Genomic DNA, 25,785 nt, shown 5'->3' with positions numbered 1-25,785 from the left:
ATCTCTATCTAATGGTTTAGACATTAGATAGGACCAGCCACCCATAATCTTGCTATCAACATTAAATAATTTCTCCAAAGTCTTTACCTCTAGCTTGAATAATAATACTTTTTAAGAAAAACTCGATATATATTTTAACCCTAGACGTGTTATTTAAACAAAATCGTTATGGAACCAGTATACGAGAGGGGTGTGGTTGGTATATTATAAATATAGAAGGGTAAGTGGGTTGGTTGTGGAATATCCAAAAGGAAAATTAAAGATGTGGTGTGGTTGGAGAGAAGAGATGGAGAATAGGTTGCTTGGTGAAATGAAAAGCAAAAGGATCAAAGTTTCTTGAAAGCTTCAAGGGAGAGATTTCTACCTCCACAAGGTAAGCATCTATATACAAATTTGTGTTGAATTTCCCTTTCTTCTTATTCTTCATATCCTTTTTTCTTTGTTTATATTTCTTCCATCTTTTTCTTCTACTCTTTTTTGCTTTCTCGTCTCCCGACCGATAGATGTAGAAACTTCAAACAAGGATAATAATCCAACGAATCCCTCTTTTTTAAAACTTGAACCACAAAACTACAAATGTGAGGATAGGTATCGAACTTTCAACTTTCAAAGAAGATGATAGATAATATTTTTTATCCACCGAATTATGTTCGAATTCACCGAAACTCCGCCGTCGTTGTTAGTTAAATAAATCAGGCAACCAATCTCTTTCTCTCTTTGTGCAAAGCTACATGGTTTAGAGAGCTCACCTTTTAATTTGTTTTGTTTTAATGTTGTTGAAGATACACTTTGACAAAGAAAGGAAATGGGGAGGAAATTTCCTCTTCATTTCCGGAGATTGCGTCTCCTTTAATGCAACGTTGTCATTATTTATAGTCTAAATAGTGCTACGTTGCGTCGTTCACAATCAAAATGACATGTTTTTTAGGCCCATTTACTAAATAACAAAGAATCAGAATGAAAAAAAAAAAAGAAATGAAATGAAATCGATCGGAATGAAAATTATTGAGTACAACATGTGGAGATGGGAGATCGAACTCACAATCTATTAGTTGGAGATATATGCCAATTACACTGAATTATGCTCACTTTGACATAAAACCATAAAAATGTTGATCGTTTGATGTTGTTTACTGGACAATATTAACCCAAATTAGAAATGGTTAAAAACCTACTTTTATGTATTTCATTTTAATTTTAATTTCTTCTATTTAGCCCTCAATTTTCAAATATGAATTATGCTTTAGTCCAGACAAATTGTCTTAGTCCATATTCTTATTTTCTTATTAATTATCTAACATCCGTAGAAATCCATCATTTTGAGATCTATTAAAGTAGTGAATTTGAATCTCCAACCAAAAATACTGCTGATGGCCTCATCTTCTACCAATAAAACTCAAGAATACATAATTTTTTTTATCTATAATAGTAGCTAGTTTTTATGAAACATAATTGATTTAATACGTAGGGGTGAGTTCACGGTTTCACACACCTAGTAGATTTCAGGTATCATTTTCTATTCTAGATGATACTTGAAAAAGACGTCCATGTATCCCAAGTTTTATTCGTGGAAGATAGAAAGAGGATGAGCTCCTTTATCCGATATTTCTAGTGTGATTTTTTGAGATAAATAGTGTATTGACTAATTTAGCTACCTCAGGTCAACTAGATCCAATATTTTGTTGAAAAAAATGTCTATATAAACATCTATTTATTAAACTAATTAATAAGCAAAACAAATAATGATAATAACTAAAATAGTTTAGATATATAAACTAATCGTTTAAGGGCTAAATTAGAATGTTTGAAAATCTAGCAACAAAAGAGTTTGGCTAAAACAATTTAAATATTTTTCTCATCAAAATTTTATTGGTAACCAAAATGTGGACATTACTAAAAAAAATGGTAATTTACAACTTACAATAGGCATTCTATCATCAAATAATTATAATGAGGCTTTGTTTTAGAATAAAATTAATTATAATGAGTTTTAGAAGCACATGGTATAATTTTTGGTATGCTATTATTTTGTTCATTAGTCTTTTTAATAAATTTTATGAAAATAAAAAAAGGCAATATTTATTCTATTTGTATATAAAATAATAAATTAACTATAATTTACATATATTTTTTTTTTTTTTTTACTTTTTCTTGGATTAAGAAAATCAAAATAGTTTTCAAATATAAACTAAAAATTTTCCAATATTTACTAAAACAAAATAGCTGATTATATTTTCAATAAAGTAATTTTTTTTATAAACTTAACGGTGGTTACAAATAATCTTTTCCATTATATGTTTTTTAGTTTTCCTAGAATTTTATATATTTTGAAGAATAAATTTTTTAACTAAAACATTCAAAAGCATCATGTCATTTAAAATTTCCATATTTATTATGTACTTTTAAGTACAAATTTAGAAAAAAAAAAAGTACAAATTTAGAATAATATTTTTATTCATAATTTTAAACCATGAACAAACAAACCAATTTTTTTCAAATTTGTGCCTCATTTCAAAATTTTCTTTTAATATAGAAATTAAGAAGAAAAAATTAGTTGCCGAACACATATATTTCTATCAAAAGAGTAAATGAAAAATAAGAAACTAGAGCTTGAGAAATTAGCCTAATATGCTTCAATAACTATCTAATACATTTTTTGAAAAATTAAAAATTAAGTTTAATTTGTTCGCGGCGAGTACGAAAATTATTATGGAGACGTAAAATCTTACTTTCACCCTCCAAATTTAAAAGATAATTAAAAAGATAATTTTTTATAAAGTTATATTTTTATATTTTTTTTTTCCATTTTAAACTTAAAATATCCAAGTCATATATCATGTAGAAGTCAAATTCCTTTTCCATTTTTTTGAAAATTTTTCATTTTTGTTTGTTGGGAGTTGGAAATTGATGATGCCTTAGTTGACTATGTCTCTCTCTCTTTTTTTTTTTCTAATTAACTTTTAACGTCATAAATTTGAGAAAAATTGTCAAAAAGATGCAATCTTGAAAGATCTTACAAGTTAAAAGAGGGAAAAACAAAGAAGAAATTAATATAATTTTTAAACTGTTTTAATAAATGTGATTCATGAAAAGTAGTTGAGAAGTTTGAGTTTTTGAAGTCTACCTAACCTAGCTGTACTAAATTGGTAGATTTATGAATTTTAAAGGTTAGTATGCCGACTTGAACATCGTTATATTCAATTATCAACGTTTTTAGTAGTTACTTATAAGTCGTTAGGTTTAAATCTATATCCTTTATTTTGACATGTAATACTACAAAAATAATAATAACAAGAAAAGTTTCATAAACTCCAATTTATTTAGCCTTGAGATTAATAAATTGGTGGAGGAGCAAAATTCTATATTCGTATTATAGAGTAGACTTCATAATTTCAAAGTATAAACTTAACCCGTGAACTAGCCGATACTTTCTAGGATCTCGAGTCTCCCTCTCCATTATAGTTGGTTGCAAATTTTTATCCTTATAAACAATTAAAAGATTAGTTAAACAAATAATTTCCTTTTTTTCCAACACATTGATAGAGTTGTATATGCCCATTGGATTTCAAATCCATGAGTTCAATACATTTGAAATATTAATAAATGAAATATTGGCTATTAATTAATCTCAAGTTCTCAACTTTTTTTTTTTTATTTACATTTATAAGCCAACTTGAAATCAGTTTACTGTTGAACTAATATATATATATATATATATTTATGTATGTATATTACATACATATTACTTAAAATTAAATGATTACTTGATACGGAAAAAAAGGAATAAAGTAGAAGTAAAAGTAAAAGTAAAGTTTTTTTTTTTTTTTAAGAAAAAGAAATCCAATGGGCAATTCTTTCTTTAATTTTTTTACTTTAATAATTCTATTTACATCTTTATAACTGTTAACGCAATTGAAAATGAATTCTTATAATTTTGATTATTTACATTATAACCCTCATTTATTTTCGTTGTTTCTTTTTAATTTTTGTTTAATCAAATACGTGAACAGTCATGTTTAGATCATCCTTAAAAATATGTCTAATACTAGTTTCTTACGATAATAAAAAAAAAAGTTATTATCTATTGGTTTAAATTGAAAAAAAAATATATATATATAGTGATCACTAAAGATGTAGGGAGGAAGAGAGGTTTCTAGTTTTTTTTTTTCAATTGTTTTTTAAACAAACTTCCATGGCCACCTAGATAACATTTAACATTTGAAGAAAAAAAAACGAGATTCATTCTTAAAACAAGTCAAAGGGAAAATTCAGACAACCACGAGATAGGGGCATTTATACAAATTTGATTCTCGACCTACAAGCACAAATATTACATGTTAAATAGTATAAAAAAATTTAAATCAACAACTCATAAAGAGAAATACAAATGTCTTTTGTCAATTAATGAAACAAATTTTTTTAAAAATGGAAATCTCATAATTACAATAATTAAGCTACAGGGTGACAAATGACAATGATCATTTCATTTTTCATACTATCTTTAGTTCCACCTCATTACAACTCCAACATTTTTAATTTGTAATTTGATTAAAATAAATCAATACAATAAAAACAAATTAAAATTGAAAATTTTAAAAGAATAAAACATAACTTGATAGCCACCTATATGTGTATTTAACCATTAATGAATAATTATTATCCTATATCATTTTTGATATCATTGTGTATCTCAAACTTTTTAAATGAAAATAAAATATCGATATAAATATTGAAAAAATATCAAGTAGATATTTTTAAAAACAAAATCAAAAAATATCAAATTCATAATAAATAGTTAAATTAACAAAATAAATCTTACACATTTTTTAAATTAGTTAAAAACTATTAATATACACACACACATATATATATATAATCTATATTAATGATATTATGTTATATATTGTTTAGTTTTTACTGAGATATAATTATTTTATTTAGTCCAACTTTAACTACTCTCTTTCAAATACTATATTATAACTAAAAAAAGATGTTTCGAACTTACATAAAGATATTAATACTATTAACTATTTATACTATGTTCGATTTGGAACATTGAATTAAGATTTTTGAAAAGTATTGCCACCTCACGAACATGGGCCTAAGTCTATGGCATCCGATCCTTGGTTGTAAAAATAAAACTAAAGCACCACTAAACTTTATGTGTTAAAAGAAAGAAAAAGAAAAGAAGAATAAGAAAAAAAAAATCTATATATTGCGCATATAAACACAACTTTGCCCTCCCCTTTGCTTCCTAGCTCCTTCTCTATTTCTTCTCCTTAGTCCAGGTTTGTTCCCACTATCTTAATATTTTTTTCTTCGCTAGACTTTTTTTAGTAAGAATAGAAATTTACTTTCGATAGGAGCAAGATGTCTTGACGTTGAACTATGCTCATATGTTTGACTTTTTCTTCGTAACCTGATTGTAAATAAACACTCTTTTTTAATTTTAATTTCCATTTGCATGTATTCGATTCTTGTAATCAATTTGATATCGCACAATTATTGTATGGTGATTTATTAAAAAAATATTATGGTTTAAATACTTTTTTATCCATGTACTTTTGAAACATTAATTTGGTACTTGTACTATTAATTTTTGTTCATTTTAATTTTTGTACTTTTGAAAGGTTTGTTTTGATCCATATACTTTTAAAATTTGACAATTTTGGTCCCTTCATTTTTATTTTTATCTCATTTATTTTGATCAAAATTTTAACATTATACTCCATATTCAATAATTTTTTGAAATGTACATAAATTTGTATTAAATGGTTTTTTTAACCCTTTCATTTATTGATATATTGAATAACATTATCTATATTTATTGAGAATTTGATATAGTTTTTTAACTAATAAATTTACCACAGCTATGGCTACGATGTGTCAAATTCTTATTGGTGGTTCCTTTTTATTTATCAAAATAATAAGTTGTCATGACATGAATAATAATAATAATAATAAAAACAATGAGCATTTTGTTTGCATTCTTTTTACATTGGATTTTTGCATCTTATACCCACAAACAATTGAAAAGTAAAATATACCCGAAAAAAAAATCTTATCTCTCTATTCTTTTTCTTTCTTAAAATTTAAAGGGAATATTAGCAACTTTTTTTTTTTTTTTGGTCCTTTCATGTTTTGGAATCAATCCCTCTTTTGGATTTTGATTATTTATACAAACTTAATTTGATTAATTTTTTTATGACTATTTTTGCAATTTCAAATGCAGAGAGAGGGTGGTCTTGGCTTCTTGTACTGAATTTATGTTATCAAGTTTTTCTACTTGGCTACTTCTTGGTAAGTTTCCCCTTCAATTATTTTCTTTCTTACATATTTGTGCCTCCATTTTTTTTTCCTTTCTTTGAAATGAACATTTTTTCGTATTTCGTCGATATTATTAAAAGAGTTAGGATACAGAAGTAGATAAAATATCAATGAAATATAACATCGATAAAGTATTCACCGTCAGTTGCAGTGATAGTTTTGAAAGAAATCTTAAATCATATATATATTTCTAATTAAGCTCTCATGCATGTTTTTTTTTTCCTCAAAACTTAAATCTATGTTCTAGTCCGTAAATTTTGCACTTACTCAATTTTGATTAGTGTTGTTAGTTTTTTATATATTATTTGATATTTGATAAATATCTAAAGTAAAAATGACATAATTTATTTTTCTCGTTCATATGATGAAAAAAATATTACGGTGGGCAAATATGCGAAGCCAAACGTGTTATTATTTAATAATCGAAATTTAGAAATGGTAAATATGTTAAGTAATTAATGATAAATGTTGAACTGATTTTTTATGCATATATGGACGTCAAATAAAAACTTGAAAGTGTTAGGAGGAAGAATTTTCCCCTTCAAAACTTGTAGTACTCAGTAGAAAAAAGAAGACTAAAATCTAGTAAATATGAAAATTAGAGATCAACACAAATTTTAAATTTTAAAAACTCTGTTTGAATTAATAGTTTAATCATTATTATCATTACCATTTATGATATCAATTTTTTTTTTCTTGTCAACATTTCTCTTTTTTTTTTCGAAAGGAAAAGGGAAAAAGATATTATCTTAAATTTTTTGAAAAGGTGGATTTGCCAGAAGATAGCTGACGTGTAAAATACTAGGACATGAACTTATCCTCAATATAGCTCAAAAAAATGAAAATAAAAATATTCACAAAACTTAAAAAGCAACCAAACCGAAATGGGATTCCCTTTAATTTTGGTCCTCTTTTGTAGAAACAACAAATTAGGAGAGGTTCCACTCGACCGAAAATTGTTAAGGACAACGGTACTCTTCTAAGTATGTCTCGAGTATCTCATTTTTCTAGTCAATGTAAACTTTGATTTTTGTTTGTATTTTCTCTTACAAGCCCAAAAAAAATTAACCAAAGTTCCCCAAGATTTAAAGAATAGAAAGATTTATAATATATAAATGAAACAACTATCTCAATCGATATAATGTCTTTTGGTAAAATAAAAAACAAAATGACGAGGACTTGTTCATGTTTTGACCATTTGGAGGTTAAGGTTAGTGTGAAAGCAAGCTCTCTCTTCCCTCAATTCTAGTAAAACGTCCGTAGTTGACATATTGTTGATATATCTTTTATAGATCAACGAATTCAACATCCAAATCAAAATGACAGCCTTGACATATTTTACACGTTAGACATTTAGTGTATTCTCTTAATTATCTGTTTTAGATTCTCCCACCCACATGCTTCTAACCTCTAGAAAATTTTTTTTTTAAGAAGTTATCTGCTCCCATCCGAATCCTAATTTTAGAGTTCCAATAATTGAGTCATACTAAAAAAGAAGGTGCATCTTGTTAATATAGGTATTAACTATCAACTATCTCGAATCTCTCTTGATCATACTTGCATAACACCTTCAAATTTCCTCCCTCTCATTCAGATTACATCAGTTTATTCACTCCTACTCGAGTGTCACACACCATACTTGTCAAAATTTTCTAAAACATAGAATCGAAAATAGTTAGTTAATTTGGTTTTGATAATTTTTTTTCTCGATTCGAGTTTGTTCATTTTAACTTGGTTAGTTTGCAGTCGATTTATCAATTCAATTTGAATAATTTTATGACAAAAGTTTTCATACCAAAACGATTGAATTCTGTATAATTTCAGAGTTTCAATATAAATCATTTATTTAACATTGTCTTATTTTACCTTTTGATTAAAATCAGTATTATTAAACTTTCTATTTCTTTTTACCTTTCCAGCGAACATTTATTTAAATTAATTTTTCTTTTCATTTCAAATCTTCCTCGATCCAGCCAAATTCAAACTCGATTTTGAAATCTCAACAGTATTTATAAATTTATAATCTTAGATTTTAGACAAAAAGAAAAACAAAAATATAACTTGGTAGACGAAATTAAAAAATGCTTTACTTTAAACGTGTAACGTGCCGATAATGTCACGTAACAGGTAACACCCAGAAGATTTTATAATATTTGTTTTTTTTATTAATTAAAAGAAAAAGAAAAAAATCACAACGGCCGATTTCTTACCCGTTTTGTTGACCCGCGGGTGACGTGACATTTTTTGACGGTTACATCCGTTTGCGCGCTTTCCAGGAACCTTCCTCCAACTTTCGTGTCCCTCGAGAAATATTTAGATCTCTCTTACACGTGTCGTGTTCTCCTTAACTTTCCCTGTACGACAATATTGTACGTCTCCATGTCCCCTTCAGTTCAGATGTTCTTTCTTAACCCTAATTTTATATCCCTAATTAAATTAATATGCTTTATATCGTATTTTACTTTTTTTTTTTTACTCACTCCACAAGTTTCGTACTACTCTATTTTTATATTCATTCTATTTTAAATGCTTTCTTTATATATATATATATATATATATTTTTTTTTTTTTTTTTGACAAAGATGGTAATATTTTTAATCTTTGAGGTTTTAGCTTAATTTATTTGGTACCTAAATTTTAAAAGAGATATTCTTAATTATTGAGGTTTGAGAGATTGTTTTAATTAGTTATGAACTCATTTGACTGTTAGTTGATTAACGAAATTAATGATCTGGCAGTTACTCCTAGATTGAACTTGTTGACTTGAAAAATTATATTCATATTTTGGTGGTTGGACAATGTGATCTAGTTGTCAATTCTTCCTATTTTATTCTCTATCTTCTTCTCGTTGATGACACTGTCCCCCTCCTCCCTCATCAACATTCGTCGCCTCCACGCCTTTGCTGTCGCTCGCAGTCGTCTCCATTGCTACTAATCTTCCAGTCTGGAAGAAATGGGAGCTCCACTTCGTTTCAGATATGAAGTTGTTTTCCCCTTTGATTCTGAAACGAAGAGGGAAGTGTCCACCCCCTTTGTTCCAAATCTGAAACGAGTGGGAGTTATCCTTCAACGGTAACGAAAATGGCAGTAGCGACGAGAATTTATCAGAGAGGAGGACGATTGCGAGCGATGGCAGAGGCGACGAGCGCTTAAGAGAGAGGAGGGAGACGACAATGCAAGCAGAGGTCGTCAAAGGGGGGAGAAGAAGGGAGAGGAAAGATGAAGAAGATTGCCAATTCGCATATCCAATCATAAAAAAATACATAAATAAATATAATTTGTGAAATTACCGAGCCTAATCATAATTACCTACGATATCATTTGTCCATTTGTCAGATGAGCTTCAAGACCTATTTGAACCATTTTTTTTCATACTTTAAGGACTAAAAATGTCTCCTTTAAAACCTTAAAACTAAATAGACATCAAACTTAAACCTAACAATACCAAAGGGGTATTTTACCCTCCAATATCTAAAGCTATATGTTTGATAATTCAATATTTATCATATTAAAATTATATGTTACTTTTAATATTTTTTCATATCATAATTTATGATTGTCTGGTAGTCATTAAACTAGTGAAAGAATAAATTATTTAGAGGGGATTAATAAAATCTATGGCGGAAAACTTTTTAAATTTTAATATTTTATAAGTTTTTTTTTTTAACAACAAAATATAGAAACGCTTAATCAAAGTACTATAAAAATATAACTTTGTTCTTGAAGTACTCCCAAAACCTACTCTTATTAGATTTATGTTATATGATTTATTGAAAAATAAAACATAAAAAATGATTAAAAAGTAAAACGTACAACATGTAGGGTTTGGGTTCGAACTCACAACCTCTTGATTGAAGTATCAATTATTACTGAATTATGCTCGTTTTGATAATTTTTTTTATAAGACGTTGGTAAACTAAAATTGAATATACTTAAAATAAAAAAAATGAAAAAAAAAGTTAAACTTTTTATTATTATTATTATTTTGGAATAGCATCCGGCTATTTTCAACTACTTTTAATTATGAATACATCAGTTTTCTTAATTTTTAAGATTAAGACTTATCTTAATCAGTTCAACCGAATGATACATTTTTTCTTAAATTAAAAAAAAAGGGAGTAGCATGTTTCGTGGAGTATTTTGAGTTGTAAAATTATTTTAAAAAATACGTATTATTATTATATTAAATTATCATTATAAAATTTCTAAAAATTTTTAGTAGGATCAAACTCACAATCCTTTGGTTTAATATATATGTTAATTACCATTGAGCTATGCTCACTTTCGCATAAAATTTTATAAATTTTATATGTCTTTCTTTTCAATTTAATCTCTATAATTTTAAAATTTTCCAAATAGAAAGGTCATGGTCACGTTCGGACAAAAAATAAATATTATGTTTAATAGATACGTAAATTTTAGAGAATGTCAAATAAGTCAGGATCTATTAGATTCAAAATTAAAAATTTACGACTTATTAAACACCTTTTTAAATTTAATAATTTATTAAACACAACCTGAAAATGAAGATTGGACAATGAAGTAGTCATTTCTTTCTTCTCCTTCCTATCTCATCTCTCCTCCAATGAACCAACTTGCTAGCGGTCGTTGTATCCGCCATCATATTCAGAGTATGTTTAGGAGTTGTATTATATTTTCAATAGAGGTGATTTTTGAAATGACAAAACCACTTTCAACTAATGTTAATGTTAGATCCTTTATTCTCATTCAAAATCATCTAAAAAGAGGGAAGCTCCTTATTAAGAGTGCAAATCAAACTGCAAGAGGAAAGAAGAGATCTATAATCTATGGGCGAGGATGATAATAATAATAATATGAAACCACACCCATCTTTACGATTTTTGGATTGAATTTTAATTTTCAACCCCTACGAACCCACCCGCCGATTGGCTTTTCCTTCTCAGTTTTCTCTCTGTCGCACGCAGGTGGCGAAAAAGTGAAATAACGCAAAAGTATTGGGCCACAATTCGAATTACGTAAAGTACATGGAGAAACAAATAATATATAATGTATAATTAATTAATGAATTTTGTAGTAACTTCTTAACTTTAAAATGCTGCAAATAAAGATAAAATTTATACTACCATCACGCTTCTTCCATGTTCTCTCCATCTGTCTCACGTCCTTTTTATCCCAAAAAAAAAAAAAAAAAGAACCCCATTCGTATTCCTTAAGCAACCGCCCATTAAAACGCGGCCACGCCACCCCTTGCTTTCCAGTTCATAAACTTCACACCTTTATTCTTCCTCGTAATAATATTAATTATTAATTAATTAATTATTAAATGCACCGTTTCGAGAACCCTCCGTTTAAACTGCGGATTTATTTCTCCTCTCGCTGTCCTTTTTCTGAGAATTTATTCTATTTTTGTTATCTACTTTACGTTATTTTGTGGGAGCGTGGGCCTATTTATTCTTCCATTTACCAACTTTGTGTGCTGTTGATAAATTGTCTCGCAGTTGGGGTCTGATTTTGGAGAAGGAAGCTGACGGTACGGCGGCGACGGCGACGGAGAGGCACGGCCACCGCGTTGCTTAAAACGCGCCGTTTTATCAGGTAACTCTAGAAACTTCATTGTAATTTATTACGCGGTTTGTTTAATATTTATAAATAAGAATAATATTATAAGAACCGACAGAGCGGGCGGGTTTTAGGTCGGTTAGGCCGGTGCGGCAGGACCGGCCGACAAAATGACGTGCCGACTTCAACTTTTTTTTTTTTCGGCGAGGTCTTCTCGTTCAAGGATCTTGAAAAATATCGCAAAAGTCGCCAAATTTTAACTATCATTAAGGACAAATCAAATTTATTGAATAAATTAATTTTATTTTATAACGATTCTGTCATCCTACTTTTAGTACGTAACAATTTAACTCCTACCACGAAAACTTCAAATCAAAATTACGTGTAGTTTTTTTATTATATAAAGATTTAGTCTTTATAACCTATATACACACTCAGTTCTTCATCCGTTTACGAATCAATATAAAATAATTCTATTAAATCTTAACGTTTATTAGGATAATTAAATTAGTTAAGGGGTTAAATTGACTAAATTGTTCCCATCTTAACAATAAAAATAAATAAATAAATTACTACGTACTAAAATTTATGGATTAAATAGTTACTTTGAACATTGAACATTAAAACTTATAAACTTGTTGAGATTAATATAGAAATGATTGTGCATTTAGAATGCGGCATGCATTTTTGTTCTTTTAACTATTTGTCGTTGTTCATTTTTACTTATGTTTTATGTTTATGTATGATATTGATACGTATTTTTAATTCTATTTCGGACTTATTTATTTATTATACTATGAATAATGTCTATTAAATTGATATAAATAAATTTAGATAGCATTATATAAAATTTCAATTTAGTACTCGGTGATACCCTATGCTAGATTGATATTGAATTATATTTACTGTCATTAGTGTGGTTAAATTGATATTCCAATTAATCTTGTACTGCTTTATATATTAATTGTGCTCTATACAAATTAACAAACTAAATATTTAATAATATTTCATATCAGCGTGAGAATCAACAAATTAAGCTCATAAAAAATTAAGTTGCAAAATTAGATTAAATATAGAATGAATGAGGGTGTGATAATCACCTAGATTTAGGCATGAGATCCAGGAATTTCAAGATTATTTAATATATGTTTCTATTTATATTTATACCATAGGCTCAAAATGAAAAGTTTTTGATTTATAAATGATCCTACGATGAAAAAAAAAACATTTACGATATTTATTTATTTTTTCAACTAGATAATCAATTACTAATTGAAAAATACTTAGCTTCTTAACAATTTTGTCATCGTTACTATTAAACATTTGACAATTTAGAGAAACGCAGACATAGAAACTGTTTTTTTTTTTTTAATTTAAGTTAATGCATTGTCAAATTTTAATGATGATAATGATAAGATTTGGTTGGAAGTCAAATATTTTCCTTATTAGTATAATTTTCCCTCAATGACGTGAGTAAATCTAAATAAATGTAAATTGCCGTTCTTAAGCCAAGTAAAAATATTGCATTGTAAAATTATAGATTTGGACTACTAGTCAATTATTGCTATACATATATTATATTTTAATTTTTTATTATTATTATTTTTCTTTTATAAATATCGTGATAATTTTCAATATTGTCTCCTCTTTTCTCCTTTTTGCAAAGTTTCAAATTGCCTTTTGTGTGATGGTGATTCTACTACTGACTTTGTTTTCTTTTTTGAATTTTAAACTCGTTTATTTTTAAAACTCGAAATTAAATTCTTTTAGCTTTTAAACTATATAATATAATATAGCATAATAAAATTCCAAAAGTGTATGCTTGAAAAACTGAAAAAAATCAAATTTTACAAAATTGATTTTTTAGAAACAGATAACTAAAGGTAAATTTCAATTTAAAAAATATATAAATAAAAAAAAACCTAAAACAATTCAAAACAAGATCACGGCAAAATTCCCAAAAGATCCCTAGTATTCTAGGTAGTTTTTCAATTTCAGTCTTAAATTATTCCTTAGAAAAATCTATTCATTTATGTCTTATTAAGTTACCGTATAATTAACAATTTTATATATGGGGCATTGCTGTAAAAAAACAGTTTTTTTTTTCTGGATTTAAATCCCCACCTATTTATTTGAGTTAATGAGGAAAAATATTTAATTATAGATTCAATTTTTTTTTAATTCCATAAATTGAAGAGGAGGGTAAAATTGGCCAACTAAAAAAAAAAAAGGAAAGTGAGCGGTAAAAAAATGGGTAAACAAAGCGCTACAAACAGAACTTGGTTCTAGTTGAATCGCCGTAGACTCTTTCGAGTGTTTCACAAGTTTCGAGTTCGTTCACCGTCTCAAACGAGTGTTTTTTTTTTTGACTTTCCGGCGAAGATTTGAGAAACTGTGATTCTCCGGCGAGTTGCGAACTGCGACTCGTTCGCCGAACAGCTTTGACGGTGCCATCTCTCCTGCGACAGATTTTTGTTTTGCAATCATGAGTCTATTCAAGGGCTCTCCGTACGGAAGACGGAGTGATGTGGAGTCCGGTAGCAGCAATTCCGGCGAGCCGGAGGAGGAGGACTCCTCTAATCCTTTCGATATTTCCAGGACTAAGAATGCCTCTGTCGACAGACTTCGCCGCTGGAGAGTATGCTTCTCTTTTGCTCTCATTTTCCTTTTTTACTCAATACTGCTGAATTAATCATCTACTGTTTTCGTTTTTGTTTCTCAATTGTTTGGAATTTGTCTTTAGGATGGTTTTCGTTTTGGATTCCTGATATGTTTTCGGCCTTCTATTTTGTTTGCCGTTGCGTGTTCGTATTTTGGTTGTGTGTATTGTTACGTTATGCTTTAATGTGTACAATATCAAATTGTACTACCGAGTTATCTCTTTAGTAGTAGTTTGAAGATTATATCCATGGAAAAATGTTTAATAATCCTGTGTTTTGAGAACTACTTCATTCTAAACAACGGATAAGTGTTGCACTAGAAATCTAAGAAAGGAATAACGAGACCTATTAACCTAACTAAGCTGCAAAGTTCATTTAAAGTATAACGTTAATTGTGCTAATTTGGTTTAATTCATGGAAATGTTCCAGATGATAATTTAGTCAATTCTTAATTGGCCAGTTGAACCATAGATAAAATAACTGGCATTTTTGATAGGGCTTCGTAACTTTTTGATTAGAAGGGGGAAACAATATTTCAAATGTTAGAAAAATTGGTTGACCTCATGAAGGTCTAGAAGAGGGAATTGACATTTTCCATTCATTTTTAAAACATACTTGGGTGCTGACCACCAATAAAAATTTGATAGTTTTTTAGTTTTTTGAAAAACAGAACAATTATCTTTTTTTTTTTTTTTGTATTTTTCTCTCTGCTAATTTTTTTTTAGTGGTGGTTAGCAAAAGATGATTACTTTTAAGTATTGTTCTTTAGTTCTTTCATATATGGTTTTAATGATATTTTTCTTTATTGAAGATGGCTAACAAAATTGAAATTGAAGATTAAAAAAAAAAAGAAATATAAGAAGAAAGAAATGACCAGGAAAATGTTACAAATAGAGGTTTGCAAATGAGGGGTTCTCATTTCCAAGGTTTGAGTATTATTCTCAGCTGTATTGATGGTGATAATGTTTGTGCCTTTGTGGTGTTGATTCGGTTAAACCTATGGGCTTGTTGGGGAAGCAGCTGATGAAGAATAGGAAGGAGTCTTAGACCTGGATTATTTAACGATTTTGCATTAGTACCGTGAAAATGATGGTTGAATTACCCGATTTTTTTCTTGAGTAATTTTGGCCAAAACGAAAAACAAATTGATAATTTAATGGTTTTGAATATCCTTATTCTCATGAAGGATGAGCAGTTGGAGAGGTGATTATTGGGTACTTTTCCTGTATATGTTCTCTTCATGGCACCATGTCTTCCTTTGAGTCCTAAAGAATTAATATCGAGTTTTTAAATACATGATTGTTGATCTAGGATTTCTGATTGTTTAATTAGTAGGATTGCCACTTCTAACGGCTAATTAGGTCATGTAGAAACAAACATTACTAGTTAGCTTTTTGAAGATGAAAGAGTTCAAAATAACCGTAAGAAAAATAATAGGAATATAAGGCAAAATTTTAGTAAAATAGAAAATGTACAGCTGAGAGAATACAAAGAAAGCTCCCACATTGGACGCTTTCCCCTTCGTTTTGTGGTCTCTGCCTAAGAAATTCAGATTCGGTGGTCATATTTTCATCCACTGTTATTTTGCCACTCGGGCTTGGAACTATGTGGCTTCGCTTTTGGATTTTTCCTTCTATCTTCCCAAACATATAGATGACTTCATAGCGGAAGGATTTTGTGGGGTGGCGCTCAAAGGCAAAGCTGCTGTCCTATGGCACTGTGCAGCGTGGGCTCTTCTTTGGCATCCTTGGAAAGAGAGAAATAGTAGACTTTTTGAGGACAAATCAGTCCCTTTAGATTCTTTTTCTGTGAATACAAAGCATACAGCTTCTTGGTGGGCAAAAATCCACAAGAAGGTTTTTGGAAACTACAGTCTATTTTTGATTTCATAGGATTGGAAGAATGCGATTGTTTAGTTCTCTTTGGGGAGGGTTCTCTCTACCCTTCGCCTTTAGGTTGTTCTCGCCTTTTTGGGCTCTTTTGATTTGAATGCATTCCCTTTGTTTCTATCAAATTAGAAATAAATGGTATATTAGATCCAGGGATCCCAATTCAAAAAATACTATGGACAAATTAGTAGAGGTTTGATTATCTTTGCCATCTCACTCACTCCCCCTGCCATCCTAACTCTTATGATCAACAAGACCTCCAATGTCCCTAATGAGGTGAGTGTTGGAAAATACTCAGCAGGAACAATAATTCATAAAAAAAATGCAAGCATAAACTACTAATCTAATCATTTTAGATGCCAACGCCAATTATCTATTAGTGCCCTTTGTGTCCTAGTTAACCCATCCCAAAGAATCTGGACCCGCATGATATAGCATGCATACAATTGAACACATGATATAAAGGCTATGGGAAAAGCTATCCACATTGAAATTATGTGCACCCCGACCTAGGAAAAGATATGAATTTTGCTCTTACTTGAACATGAGCGGGAGGGAGGGATACTAGTATATCAATGTATGGGTGATACTAATCATTGACATGAGGTGATCACCATAATCCCAATGACATGCTTCAATGATGAATATATCATAGTTGAGTAATGCATGTTTTTATTTTATAAAAATGTAAGACACGGGTAAAATGACATATCAAACATGCATCATTAACAATTATTGTTCTCTCACGCTCCTGGTTGCGGTGACTTGTCTCTAAAAGAAAAAACAATTATTGTTTAGCCACTTGGCATAGTTTTGAAAATCATGCTCATGTGTGCTTCGGCCTGAGTGCTACTTACATGAGACTAGACAATGCCAGTAAGGTGCACACCTTTTTGTTGTTCTTTAATCAATCTCTAGAAAAAGTCCCAATGTCTTTATTTTTCATCATTGCATTACTCTTAATATTATAGCTCTCATGTACAATTTTTTTCTTTCTAAATTTTATATTCTGCGCTTCATTAAAAATGCTCTCACTTTTTCTTTGCACTTACACACCAGAAGGTTAAGTACGCTTTGAGCTTAATACACTTTCTATAGATATATTCTCACTATTAGATTCTTGAATTCACTTTGACATTGACATTGTTTATTTCTTGAAACCTAACAGTTTGAATTGTTTTACTGTGTCTCTTTTATAGCAAGCTGCGCTAGTGTTAAATGCTTCTCGTCGATTTCGGTATACCTTAGACTTGAAAAAGGAAGAAGAGAAGAAAGAAGCTTTGAGAAAGATTAGAGCACATGCACAAGCCATACGAGTAACATATTACCGAACTCAAGTCTTTTCTGTTCATTTTAATGTGTTTTGAATCTCTCTCTCTCTCTCTCTCTCTCTCTCTCTCTCTCTCTCTTAGGCTGCATATCTCTTCAAAGAGGCTGGGGATCGTCTAATTGGTATGCCATTCTTCCCTTTTAATATTATCTATGTAATTAATGTTGGAGTAAATTTTATGAGGAACTTCTGATCGGAAGTTATAGTAGATGCTTGAGTTTGCAGACTTTTTTGATGAAGTTTGTTCTGTCTTTTCCTTTCCTTCTCTTTTGGAGTTCTCTTCTAGTCTGTAGGTGTGTACTTCCATCTGCCATTAGTATTCATAGTCCAAAGAATGGGTCAAGATTATTTATTTATTTATATAACAAGAAATTGATTAATAAAACATGAAAAGAAACAATTATAATTATAAAAGGATAAAAAACCCATTGGGAGGGAGAACAGAAGAAACCCAAAGAAACAACACAACCTAAAAATAAGAGATAAAAGCCTCAAATTCCTACAAATGTCATTGCAAGAGTAATTTGCAAATAAATGAAACAGAGAACACCAATTTGAAGATAAATGAGAAAGAGTACACCAATATGAAGGTTATTGACTAAATCAAATCGTTCACGTGAAACTAAGTGCTTCTTTTAAAAAATCCTCTAATTCTGTTCAAACTAAATCTCTGAAATGGTAGCTTTGAAAGCATTAATCAAAATCAATTGAGCTTGAGCTTGCAAGAAAGGTCCATAGAGCAGCTGTATATTTTTTTCTCTAAGAAATCGTAGTGAAAAACCCACTGTAAGTTGAATAATACTAAGAGAAACTGCAAAAAATCCACACTGATAGTGGGAGAACAAATAATTTTGATCTTCGTTGGCCAGATTAAACATGAAGAACAAACATTAGCTTTGCAAAGCTGTGAGTGGCAACCTTTTCTGGATGATAATATCATCTGTATTAACCCCTTATCCACTATCCATATAAGGTTATTGATCTTGTCCAACATTGAACGATGCACTTGTTTTTTTTATTGCATTTCGTGTTGTATGGTTATTGTCTTTAAATGATTGCTGCAAACTGCTTTGCTTTCTGATTGAATGAGGTTTCTTTAGTTCCAGGACCTACAACAGCAGGACCTCTGAATGGTGATTTTTCTGTTGCGCCAGAACAACTGGCTGTGTTGGTAAAAGATCGTAATGTTGAAGCTCTGGAACAATATGGAGGGGTAAGTGTTGTTTGTTTTTTGTTTTTTTTTTTTGGAGAACTTTATCCTTTCAATAATGTCCTTCGAATAAATATTCTAATCATGGACGTGATCTCATCAGGTTAAAGGGGTAGCAGATATGTTACAATCGAATGTAGAGAAGGGGATAAGTGGTGATGATTCTGATTTACTGAATCGGAGAAATGCATATGGTTCAAACACATATCCTCAGAAACCAGGAAGGAGTTTTTGGGTACTTTTCATACTACTATTTATATTGACTTGTGGAACCAATAAAGTTTATCTATTATTATTATTGTTCCCTAACGTTTGACTTCCTAACTCTCCGAGGGTTCCATGACAAGTGACATTTAAAGCTTTCTTTTTCTTTATGTGATTATCTAATAAAACAATTATAGATTTTGTGGTGTAATAGCTAATTATTCATAATCTTTATTAATATGTTTTATATTGGGAGAAATGCACTTTTGGTTAGGTTGTCATAAATTGTCACTCAGTGTTTTGAGTCTTAAAACTCAGCATGTCGACTTCTATTCTATGGTTTAATAAGTCTAAGGCTAAGCTTTGGTCTCTGCCTTCTGTTTTCTGTTAGCTATAGGTTTTCTTCCCAGTTTTCAAGGCTGATGTGATATTTGTTTATTAATTTTCTATTTCTTGCAGTACTTGCATGGCAGAAAATTGAACTCATATTTTTAATTAATACAATTTAAATATTAAAAAAACCAATAATTTACTACATTTTGAAAATTTTACAACTTCCACAATTTGAATATTAAACAAAATAATTAATGAGCTTCTTTCATTGTGGGATTTGTGACCTGTGAGGAATGGTAGATTTTTTAAATGGGTGGAGAGGTCCTTGGAAAAGGTGTGGAAAATTGTTAGGTTTAATACCTCTTCATGGACTTAGGTTAATAAACCGTTTTATCAGGTAGGTTTTTTCTTTTGTATTGGAGTCCGTTTGTTAATTTGGATTCCTTTTCAAGGGCTGATTTTTTGTACCCCTTGTATTTTCTTTCAGCTTTCTCAATGAAAGCTTGGTTCATCATAAAAAAAAATTAGAACTGTTAAATCTTGTTTTACTTCCTCTCATCCTCAAGGATTAAATCATCGTTGGCTTCATCTGCACTAGATTTCCCCCATTTCATCAAGTAGATTAGCATTGCAATTTTTTCTTCTTCCCCTTCTAGTTTCAATCAGATGACTTCATAGTATCCCTATTTTATTTAGTAGATTAACATTTGCAATTTCCATTTTTCCTCTTCTCATTTCAATCAGATTACTTCGTACTATCCTATTTCATTAAGTAGATTAGAATTGCAATTCCTTTTTCTTCCTCTTCTAGTTTCAAATCCTTATTTCATTAAGTAGGTTAGCAAAGCAATTCCATCTTCGTCTTCTTCATTCTCTTATTATAGTTTGATGAGATTATCCTGTCCGTTCCTCCTCATTGACCTCCTCCTAGTTTCAACACCCCTAGCAGCCCTATTCCTTCTTGTTTCAATATGATTACCCGTAGTATTCCTAATTCATAATGTAGACAGCAAAACAATCCTCCTCTGGAATTGAAAGTATTGCTGGGAATGCAGCAAGAAAATGACTATGGCATGGCTAGAGGTGTGACAAAGTGGATGGGTTTATTGTTGTTTGAGAATATCTGGGAGGATTATGTTACATTTGGCAATTCCTGAAAGTTAACATAGATGGCATGCATTTCTAGTTTTAAATTTTATTTCAAGCAGTGAGAAATTTCAGTTTTAATAAGTAATTGAAAAGAAACGAACTTTTTTTTTTAATGATAAGATTGTAAAGAAACAGACAAAAATTTGTTTAAATAAGATATGAAGTCTCCTTTGGAGCTTTAGATAGTGGTGCTATTGAGATTATTGTGCCCTTATGGTATTCCATACACATTTCAACAATTTGCTGACCGAATAAGTCAACCTCAAAGTGAATTTGTTTCGAAGATCAATACATCTCAATCTAAAAGGCATTAAATCTAAATATCTTGAAAAACAGTGCGCGTAGAAAATTTTTTTTGTTGGCGTTCTTTTGTTTAAGATGGAAACTCAACAGTTGTTGCTCGGGGTAGGGATAAGCTTGCCAAACGTGCATGATAAGGAGCATTGTTCCTTGTTGAAAATCCTTTACTATAATCGGTTGTCCTGTCCTATTCTATCCATTGTTTCTTTCCCTACTTAAATTGAAAAGGCTGTCTCACACCAAGATGCCCATTCGTTTATCGCTCCCAATGAGATGCGTACTGTCCTGCGCCTGTTAAGGCTAGTCAACATACCTCTGGCTTTCTAGCTGCTTTGATTGCTTTGCTGTAAATTGGCTTGTGTGCAACCCCGCCTCGTTATATTATAGATGGCTGCTAGCTTATTTTTTTCCTCTCAGTGTCTGTGTTTCTTGAATATGCATATATGTTTCTTCCACTCAATTGAAAAAATTGCTTAATTAATATATACATTTTTTATTCTCTTATAGAGGTTTCTCTGGGAAGCTTGGCAAGATCTTACATTGATTATATTGATGATAGCTGCTGTTGCTTCTTTGGTACTAGGCATAAAGACTGAGGTGAGATTTCTTTTCATTTCTCATGTCGTAGTAGTGATTCTGTGTAATCTCATTGGGTTGGTGCATGTTCTATTTTTCAAATGACGTTTGAACTTGCATTTATTTTAACTGACGAGTGAATATATGAAAATTTTTGGTCCTCTAAACAGGGTATCAAGGAAGGCTGGTACGATGGTGGAAGCATTGCTTTTGCAGTTATTCTTGTCATTGTTGTAACAGGTGCTATACGTTGGTTGCTTCTTATTGTTCTTATGTTGTGTGTCATGTGTTTGGTATTCTTTCTCGTTTGCATTCTATTTGAGTTTGGGGTATTCATGGGTCAGTGTTTTGCTCGATTTAGAGTTGCACCTCTTTTTACTATTTTATTTTTTAAATTAAAGAAAATTGAGCCAACTGATAGATGGATATAAACCAAGCCGATGGTTTGATTTGTTAGTTTGATGGTTAATCAACTTAGTTGGTCATTACGTGTCACCTAGCTTTAATGTAGCACACAGAGCTTCCATGAGTATCTTTCCTCCCTGCCACAAAATCGATCTCTTCCTCTTTGAGGGAATGCTAAATGAAAATCCCTCTAGAAAAAACCACCATTTCTTTCCTTTGACAAGGGAGCATACCTACCTTTGACAAAGAATTTCTTGTGGTTTTAGCACCGCACCATTTTCATATATAGTTTTGCAAAAATCTCCAAGCCTGAAAACAGTTTTGAAAATTTATTTAAATTATTATTATTTTTCTATATATAATTGTGATTTAATCTTTCATCACCCATTGCTTTTACAACTGTTTCTAAATCGTTTCACTGACAAATTTATTATTTTCTATTTTTGGTTTTCTTTTTTTTTTCTTCCAGCTATTAGTGACTACCGACAATCTCTTCAATTTCAGAACTTGAATAAGGAGAAGAGGAACATACAAGTGGAGGTATGTTCTATGTAGTAAAGGTTTGAAGTAATAGTTTTAGTCGCTTTCACCACATGCCTGCGCTGGTGTTTAATTTTTCTTTGAAATCTGATGGTGAAGTAGTGTCCTATTTTGGGGCAAATATCTAGAAGGTTGAATCACAATAGTTCTTTTTGGACAAGAAAATGTCTTCGTAATTATTTTGTTAATATAGGATTCTTTTTGGTTATCTTCAGCTACTAGGTTTCTTGCTTATAGAACAGTTTCCTAAGCTTGCATCGGGTGGTAGCTGTGAATAGGTTGAGGTCGGATGCATATGATAGAATCTAAACTAGAAATATATTGAAATATAAATGACAGAAGAACTTACAAAATAACCCAAGTATTCGAGGTACTTGGAACCTCGATCCTCTAGAGATATCACTCAAGCCTAAACCAACTAAATTAATGTCTATCTCAATCGCTTTTCACTTACTCTATTTATGACAAATTCTCCTAACCACACTTTCCTAACTAATTACTAATATACTCTTTTACCCTAATCGATCCCTAATTCTATCCTAATGGCATTCCTATTAGAATAAGTAGGAAAAGAAAAGCATGAAAATAATGACGAACATGGGATGCACAAGCACAAGGAAAATACAATTAAAAAACTAGGTGGACAGCTTGGTAAATAGGCAGTCGGTTTAGTTTAGTTGGTTGGCTCAGTTGTTTTATTTTATCGGTTGGCTTGGTTTAGGGTTTTGCTTTTTGAACCCCAATTGAAATGGACTGATTTTGGATGGTTTCTATGAGGCACAAATTGAATTGACCCGATTTGGGGCCAAATTTACGGACGGATTTCAGTCCGCCTAGGTTTTGTCGATTTTTCAATTATATCTTGCCCCTAGGTGGCAGAGAGGTTCAAGGGCCAAGAGCAAGAGCCTAGTTGGTTGGATGTGGGGCAACCCCTAATTCTGCTCACAAGCAATAACCATTCTACTAATTCTTGATTGTTCTATCCATGCAAGGAGGTCATCGGTCCTTAGTTGAACTATAGGCTTTTGAGGATAAACAGAGTTAAAGATGGAGTATAGGCTGGGGTAAAGGGCACGAAGACAGATTTCTGTTTCTAGGATCTTCCCAAAGTTTTATTGCCCATTATGATTGTTGAAAGTTGAGGTTGATGTTTATTTTTTGACTTAGGTAAATAACAGTACAGGAATCATTAGTGTATATAACCAGGGGCCTAGGTGAGTGTCTAGGTATGCTTTCCAGAAAAGCTGGAAAGCTAGGCAAAGATGCTTCGCATCAAGAACTGCCTGGAGACAACCTTAAGGAAATGGCACGCCTCTGTGTTTTAAACCCCTTGTACGTATGTATGCTGTTTTTTGTTTTTAACTATTTTTATAAATAAATCAAATAAATACTTTTAAACATTGTTAATTTCTCTCAATAGTACTTGTGCTTTCTATATTTTTAGTTATTTTGTGGACTTGTCTCATGATTTTGTTTATTCTTCTCGTAAATTCTTAATATTGAAGTTCTCTCATTTCTTTCCAAAATGGTAATCTCTGCTTTTTTTGTGACAAATATTAATTGTTCTACTAATACCACAAAGGTTGCATTTTTATTTTGATTAAATTAATAGTTGATATTGCTATAAATAGGTAGTTAGAGGTGGTCGACGAATTGAGGTCTCAATTTATGACATTGTTGTTGGTGATGTTATACCCCTCAATATTGGTGATCAGGTCTGCAGTTCATTCTTTCCTATTTGTATTTTATCACATTTTGATGATGAAATGTTGTGCTGATAGATCTTTGTTAGGTCCCTGCTGATGGCATCTTAATTTCTGGACACTCACTTGCTATTGATGAATCGAGCATGACTGGAGAGAGCAAGATTGTCAGTATTTGTGTTTCTTTGACGCGTCAGATTAAATTAAATGTTCTTAAGTTCTTTTTTCTTTATCTGAAAAAAGGTTGCTTCTCTTTGCAGGTTCAAAAGCATGCTAAGGAACCTTTCCTGATGTCTGGATGCAAAGTAGCTGATGGTAGTGGCACCATGCTGGTAAAAGTTTCTTTTGGTCCTTTCTTTAGTGAATTGTATTCTCTTTTGATATTTATATTTAGATATCAATTTTTTTACCATATCAATATATATCAATATTTGTTGAAATATGCACACATATTTTTACAATATCAATATTTTGACCACATTATTTGGAGACATCAATTTGTCCAGTCTATTTGGGCGTGCGTTTTTTGAATTCTTTTGGAGTTTCGTGTTTTTTGAATTCTTTTGAGGTTTGGTTGGCACTTAGTAGGGATTGTTAGGCGATGGTATAGAAGGTGATGTTTTTTGGGATAAGAGAAATGTTCTTTCACAGTCTTGTTTTTTGCTATTTTCTAGGGTATTTGACTGGAGAGAAATAATAGAGTTGTAAGAGGGGTTGAGAGGTCATAGGGGAAGGAGAGTTTTGGGACATCATTAGATGTAATACCTCTCTTTAGGCACCTATTCTTTTGGATTTGGAGACCTTTTTCAAAGGCTTGGGTTCCTCTTGGTGGGTTGTTTTTTTCTGCTCCCTTGTATATTCTTTAACTGAACATGAAAGCTTGGTTTCTTAAAAAAGGTGCAGATGGTATTGATGGAAATTTGAGTTTTTGTGTTTGAATGTGCGAGAGAGATTTTTTTTGTATATTGTTTAGGATTGCAAGGAGTAATGTTTTAAAAGGCTTAAGGTGGCCTCGAGGCTTTTTCGAAGTGGATTCGAACCACCGACACAAGGATGACTCCAAAGCCATAATGTCTCAAAACGAGGAGGCTCTTCACTCTCAAGAACTAGTATGCCCGGTTCTCGAAAGCAGAAAAACAGCTAAACTAAGCAACTTGAAAAGGTGAGGCGTAAGCCTCGAGGCGGTATGGGGCGTAGGCCTCATTTTAAATAAGGAATCATAAAAATTTTGAACTTTGTATTATATGAGTATAAAACATACTTGAAAATTCTAACAACAAAAAGAAACATCTCAATAATCCATCGATGTACATTAGTACATCTAAGCTTCAGTATCATTATCACTAAAAAAATAAAAAATAAACCAAGGAAATTTTTTGAAAACAAATTCAGGTGAAAAAAGAGAGGAAAGAAAGGAGAAAGAAAACTAAAAGAAAAAGAAGAAGAAAACTTTCTACCCTTAATACAGTATGTAATAACCAAAATAAAAAAGAAAAAACAAATCAAAACAGAGTAGTAGGAGGGAGAGAAGGAAAAGAAATTTTAATGCACTGTTACTTGCCGTCAATCTACTGGTTTACATTTTTATTCAATGTACAAATGAAAACAGACTAGGTTT

The 25,785-nt window shown here is 30.7% G+C and overlaps 1 protein-coding gene across 7 annotated transcripts in view; it reads left to right on the top strand.

Annotated features, from left to right (window-relative positions):
- Positions 1 to 203: 203 nt before the first annotated feature.
- The window catches only part of LOC111018208 (calcium-transporting ATPase 10, plasma membrane-type), a 37,281-nt gene continuing 11,699 nt past the window's right edge, over positions 204 to 25,785 (top strand). Inside the window, exons 1-14 of one of the 7 annotated variants that reach the window (XM_088127430.1) lie at positions 204 to 373; positions 6,233 to 6,300; positions 11,808 to 11,904; positions 14,251 to 14,506; positions 17,617 to 17,733; positions 17,830 to 17,869; positions 18,848 to 18,960; positions 19,061 to 19,192; positions 21,451 to 21,540; positions 21,690 to 21,759; positions 22,394 to 22,464; positions 24,096 to 24,179; positions 24,257 to 24,334; positions 24,428 to 24,499. In XM_088127430.1, coding sequence (XP_087983556.1) covers positions 14,354 to 14,506; positions 17,617 to 17,733; positions 17,830 to 17,869; positions 18,848 to 18,960; positions 19,061 to 19,192; positions 21,451 to 21,540; positions 21,690 to 21,759; positions 22,394 to 22,464; positions 24,096 to 24,179; positions 24,257 to 24,334; positions 24,428 to 24,499 — 1,020 coding nt within the window. In that variant the 5' untranslated portion in view covers positions 204 to 373; positions 6,233 to 6,300; positions 11,808 to 11,904; positions 14,251 to 14,353. Of the gene's footprint in view, positions 374 to 5,207; positions 5,289 to 6,232; positions 6,301 to 7,285; positions 7,311 to 11,807; positions 11,905 to 14,250; positions 14,507 to 17,616; positions 17,734 to 17,829; positions 17,870 to 18,847; positions 18,961 to 19,060; positions 19,193 to 21,450; positions 21,541 to 21,689; positions 21,760 to 22,393; positions 22,465 to 24,095; positions 24,180 to 24,256; positions 24,335 to 24,427; positions 24,500 to 25,785 lie in introns of those variants that run through there. The other 6 variants (XM_088127429.1, XM_088127427.1, XM_088127424.1 and 3 more) reach the window with 6 other exon arrangements.

The sequence above is a fragment of the Momordica charantia genome, assembly GCF_013281855.1.
Source record: "Momordica charantia cultivar OHB3-1 chromosome 8 unlocalized genomic scaffold, Mcharantia_2.0 BLBB01000008.1, whole genome shotgun sequence".
Lineage (NCBI taxonomy): Eukaryota > Viridiplantae > Streptophyta > Magnoliopsida > Cucurbitales > Cucurbitaceae > Momordica > Momordica charantia.
The sequence above is the reverse complement of the archived record's forward strand: the minus strand, read 5'-3'. Positions and strand labels throughout refer to the sequence as shown.